At 35.6% G+C, this 5,000-nt stretch overlaps 1 protein-coding gene across 1 annotated transcript in view; it reads left to right on the top strand.

The window, feature by feature from the left end:
* Window positions 1-5,000, top strand: part of phlpp2 (PH domain and leucine rich repeat protein phosphatase 2) — a 105,880-nt gene that overhangs the window by 46,191 nt on the left and 54,689 nt on the right. The window contains exon 4 of the mRNA XM_087262243.1: window positions 927-1,117. Within this exon, the coding sequence (XP_087118369.1) occupies window positions 927-1,117 (191 nt within the window). The remainder of the gene's footprint in view (window positions 1-926; window positions 1,118-5,000) is intronic.

Genomic DNA, 5,000 nt, shown 5'->3' with positions numbered 1-5,000 from the left:
ATTTGCGTATTTTTGAATTGTGTTTTGATTTTACGAATTGGATTTGCATATTTTTGAATCGTGTTTTGATTTTACGAATTGGATTTGCATATTTTTGAATCGTGTTTTGATTTTACAAATTGGATTTGCGTATTTTCGAATCGTGTTTTGATTTTACAAATTGGATTTGCGTATTTTTGAATTGTGTTTTGCTTTTACGAATTGTATTTGTGTATTTTTGAATTTGTGTGGAATTTACAAATTGGATTTGTGCAGTTTTGAATCGTGTTATAAATTTACAAATTGTATTTGTGTGATTTTTAATTGTGTTAAATTTTCATATTTTTGAATCGTGTTTTAAATTTACGAATTGTAATTTGTGTATTTTTGAATCATGTTTTAAATGTGCGTATTTTTTAATCGTGTTTTGAATTTACGATTTCAGTTTGTGTATTTATGAATCATGTTTAGTACTTAAGAATTGGATTTATATATTTTTGAATTCTGTTTTGAATTTACAAATTGAGTTTGCATATTTTTGAATTAAGTTTTAAATTTATGTTCTGGATTTGTGTATTTTGGAATCATGTTTTGTATTTACAAACTGGATTAGCATATTTATGAATCGTGTTTTGATTTTACGAATTGGGTTCGTATATTTGCATCGTGGTTTGAATTAATGAATTGTATTCTTGTATTTATGAATTGTGTCCTGAATTTACAAATTGGATTTTGTAAATGTGAATTGTGCTGTGCATGTATGAACAAACCAGTGTTGCCCAGTGACCGGCTTGATTAATCTAGTTAAGCCTTTAAATTGCACTTTTAGCTGAAAACAAGTATCTTGCAAAATGACTATTAAAATACACAGTTTTTAGTTTGATAAATGACGTCTGTATAGTTTATTGGCGTAATTGATTGAGTTCTGTGTGTCTGTTTCTGCACAGAGAAACCGGTGAACGCAGACCAGCAAGAGCGCACTCTTCTGAAGGGGGTGTTCAGCGTCAGGAAGGGGAAAACACAGCTGCACAAATGGGCCGAACGACAGGTCATCCTGTGCGGGACCAGTCTGATCGTGGCCTCCGTCAAAGACAGCCTGACTGGAAAGATGCACATCTTACCCTTAGTCGGAGGGAAGGTAGGGGTCCACACACACACACACACACACACACGTTTTGCAAAAATGCATGTTTGGGGGATGATTTATGGGCCGTTTTCTTCTTGGGGACCAAAAAAATGACTGGTATTTGTTTATTTGTAAGGACATTTGGTCCCCACAATGTGATGAATACTAGGACCACAAACACAACCAACGCACACACAAACAAATAATTACACAGGCACACAAATGCACATATACTCTATATACACACACATGGACAATCACACAGACACACAAACACATGTATACACACAATCTACATGCACAATCACGTACATGCATTCACAAATTCATGCACAAACAAAGCACACACACACACATGCGCACAATCGCATACATGCATGCACAAACAAACCAAACACACAGTCAACCACACAGACACACACATGTATACACACAGTCAGACACACACATAGATATACACACATATACACACAATCAGACTGTCACGCATGTAAACACACACGCAATCACACTGACACACGTATACACACACAATCACACTGAAATACACTTACACTAAACACTCACACACACACCCCAGGCTCCGAGAACAGATAACAGAGAGCAGATGCATCAACACAGCTGTGAATGAATGAGGATGAGGAGGGAAGAGAGGAAGCACATGACCGTCCGAGCATCCAGCCGCTGTTAGAGGAATATTGCGGATTGTTTTTTCAGGCTGTCGATTACCTCAGACGGCGCTTTCAGCTCGCAGTCATTTCACTTTCAATTTACAGTAATACACGTCAAGTGGACGTCTAGCAGTCGACCGGCCCGGAGGATTTAAAAGCACAGATGTGTTTTTATTTTGCTGAAGCACTGACTTAAACTCTTCACTTTCCCCAAAAATAAACAGTTTTCAGTCCCTGCAGGATTTTGTAGGGACTTCTTAAAATACTTGTCGCCTAAAATGACTGATTTTGTCAAGGCTTTTCTTCAATGCTTGCTTGTGTCTCGCTGTGAAATTACACTAATCTTTAAAAAAAAGTATGTATTTTTGGACTCGAAATCCTACAGGGACTTATTACTGGAGTTCTGAATTTCTGTATTACCCTTTAACGTCCCCAAAAATCTAACATTGAGCTTGTGTTATATATGTTAGTTTAGTTTAGTTTAGTTTAAACTTTATTATCCGTTCTGCTTGACACAGAAAGGAAATTTTTCTTCAACACTGGATTTAGGACAACAATTACAAACATACAACAACGACACAATAACACTTATCAAGACAACAACATAAGTTAAAAGTTTAAAAACCAAATTAGCCCCATGCACAATACTGCAAATCATTCTTGGTAACCACCTCATTCACTACAAACATTGATCCGGTTTAGAACAACAACTGCCATTGGGATAAATGACTTTTTATAGGCATTTCTTCGTACTTTAGGAATTCTAAACCTGCGTCCTGATGGTAGCAATTCAAATGCTGAGTGAAGGGGATGTGTATTATCTTTAAAAAATCACAACTGCTCTTTTTTCCATAAAAGAGTCAAATAAAATCTGCAATGAATGCTGTTTGTGACCAGTTATCTTATTTGCCTGATTGATAATTTGCGCTAATTTCTTTTTTTGTTTAAGTTTTTTGTTACCAAACCATGAAACTATATTATATGTGAGAACACTCTCTATAAGTGATCTATATGCCAAGTTTAAAGTCTTTGTACTAACATTAAAACTTCTCAATTTGCGGAGGAGATAGAGGCGCTGACTTTCTTTCTTATAAACCGTCTCTACATTACTATTAAAATTTAGTTTATTGTCAATAATTGTGCCTAAATACTTGAAATTTGAAACCTGCTCTACTATTTGTCCGTTTATGGTGACTGGTTTAAAGAGTCCATTATCTACTCTTCTTTTTTGACTCCCCAGACATAACTCTATTGTTTTCCCAATATTTAGGTATAATGAACTTTTGCCAAACCAATCTATAATACTATCAATATATCTAAAATATAAGGAGCTATTCATTTCTTCCTGACAGGAAACCAATGCCAGATCATCAGTATATTTTATGAGTGTGAGATTATCATCTCATTATCATCATTAGCCTGAAGGTTATAAGCTAGTCTGCTCCAAAGCAATGACAAAATGTGCATTTTATACAAGATATACACTCACCGGCCACTTTATTAGGTACGCCTTACTAGTACCGGTTTGGATCCCCTTTTGCCTTCAGAACTGCCTTAATCCTCCGTGGCACAGATTCAACAAGGTACTGGAAATATTCCTCAGAGATTTTGCTCCATATTGACATGATAGCATCACGCAGTGGCTGCAGATTTGCCGGCTGCACATCCATGATGCAAATCTCCCGTTCCACCACGTCCCAAAGGTGCTCTATTGGATTGAGATATGGTGACTGTGGAGGCCGTTTGAGTACAGCGAACTTATTGTCATGTTCAAGAAACCAGTCTGAGGCCCCGTTTACACTAGTGCGTTTTAGTTTTAAAATGGCGCTTTAGAATGAAAACGATCGGCGTCCAGACTAGCGTTTCACCCAGTGTTTCTGAACAGCTCTCCGTCCACACCAAAATGCTGAAAACGCACATTACGTGACCACACACACACACACTCTCGGGCAAGTGCTGCAGCCTATCTACCTAGATAAGAGCTGTGCTGGTCGGACTGCTCATCAAGGATCTCCTGCAGGATCTAATCTCTCTATATTTATTAAACGTGATATTTCATTAATCTTGTTGTCTATATCTAACGACATATTCCCCGACTTTGGTCATCGAAATTTGAAATTGTTACTTGTTCTCAGGTAATGTGTTTTGGGTAAGTGCAAAGATAATAATTAATGTTATCACGTAGCTTACATTCTGTACATTGACTGATCGCTTGCCTTTATTTCCTATTATGTATAAACTTATTGTATGTTATACTTTTATAATGGCCATTATCGATTATTAAAACTGATATCCAGCAAAAGAGAGGGTATGTTTCGTATTTTTACTGATATTAAAAGGAGGCAGTTGTTATCGTTTTGTTATAAATATCCACACAGTGAAGATGACGTTCATATTATACAGCACGACGCCTCTACATTCCTGCTGTCTGTTAAGTTGCTAATATCAAAATTTAAATAGGCAGTTCCTTAAATCATGTTTACATTTTTTTGTTGAGAAAGTGAAACAACGTAGCCAGGGTGATGTGAATGAAGTTATAACGTACACTGTTCCCTGTGTACACTGTACACTGTTTTTTGTTTTACATTTGAAACTGAGGAGGAGGAGCCTTGATCAAACTTGCAAGTCTGAACTTACAAGAAGAGGATGCAGGACTGAAACGTTAGGCTACTTAATATTATATGTATAATATTATTATATACAGTTGAAGTCAGAATTATTAGCGCCCCTGTTTATTTTTTTCCCAAATTTCTGTTTAATGGAGGGAAGATTGTTTCAGCACATTTCTAATCATAATAGTTTTAAAAACCTATTTCTAATAACAGATTTATTTTCTCTTTGCCATGATGACAGTAAATAATATTTTACTTGATATTTTTCAAGACACTTCTATACAGCTTAAAGTGACATTTAAAGGCTTAACTAGGTTAATCAGGTTAACTAGGCAGGTTAGGGTTATTAGGCAAGTTATTGTATAATGATGGTTTGTTCTGTAGACTATCGAAAAAAATATAGCTTAAAGGGGCTAATAATTTTGTCCCAAAAATGTTTTTAAAAAAATTAAAAACTGCTTTTATTCTAGCTGAAATAAAACAAATAAGACTTTCTCCAGAAGAAAAAATATTATCAGACCTACTGTGAAAATTTCATTGCTCTGTTAAACATCATTTGGGAAATATTAAAAAAAGAAAATAAAAATCAAAAGGGGGCTAATAATTCTGACT

This window comes from Danio rerio, chromosome 7 (assembly GCF_052040795.2).
Source record: "Danio rerio strain M-AB ecotype USA chromosome 7, GRCz13ab, whole genome shotgun sequence".
In the NCBI taxonomy this organism is placed as follows: Eukaryota; Metazoa; Chordata; class Actinopteri; order Cypriniformes; family Danionidae; genus Danio; species Danio rerio.
This window is presented reverse-complemented; position numbering and strand designations above follow the sequence as displayed.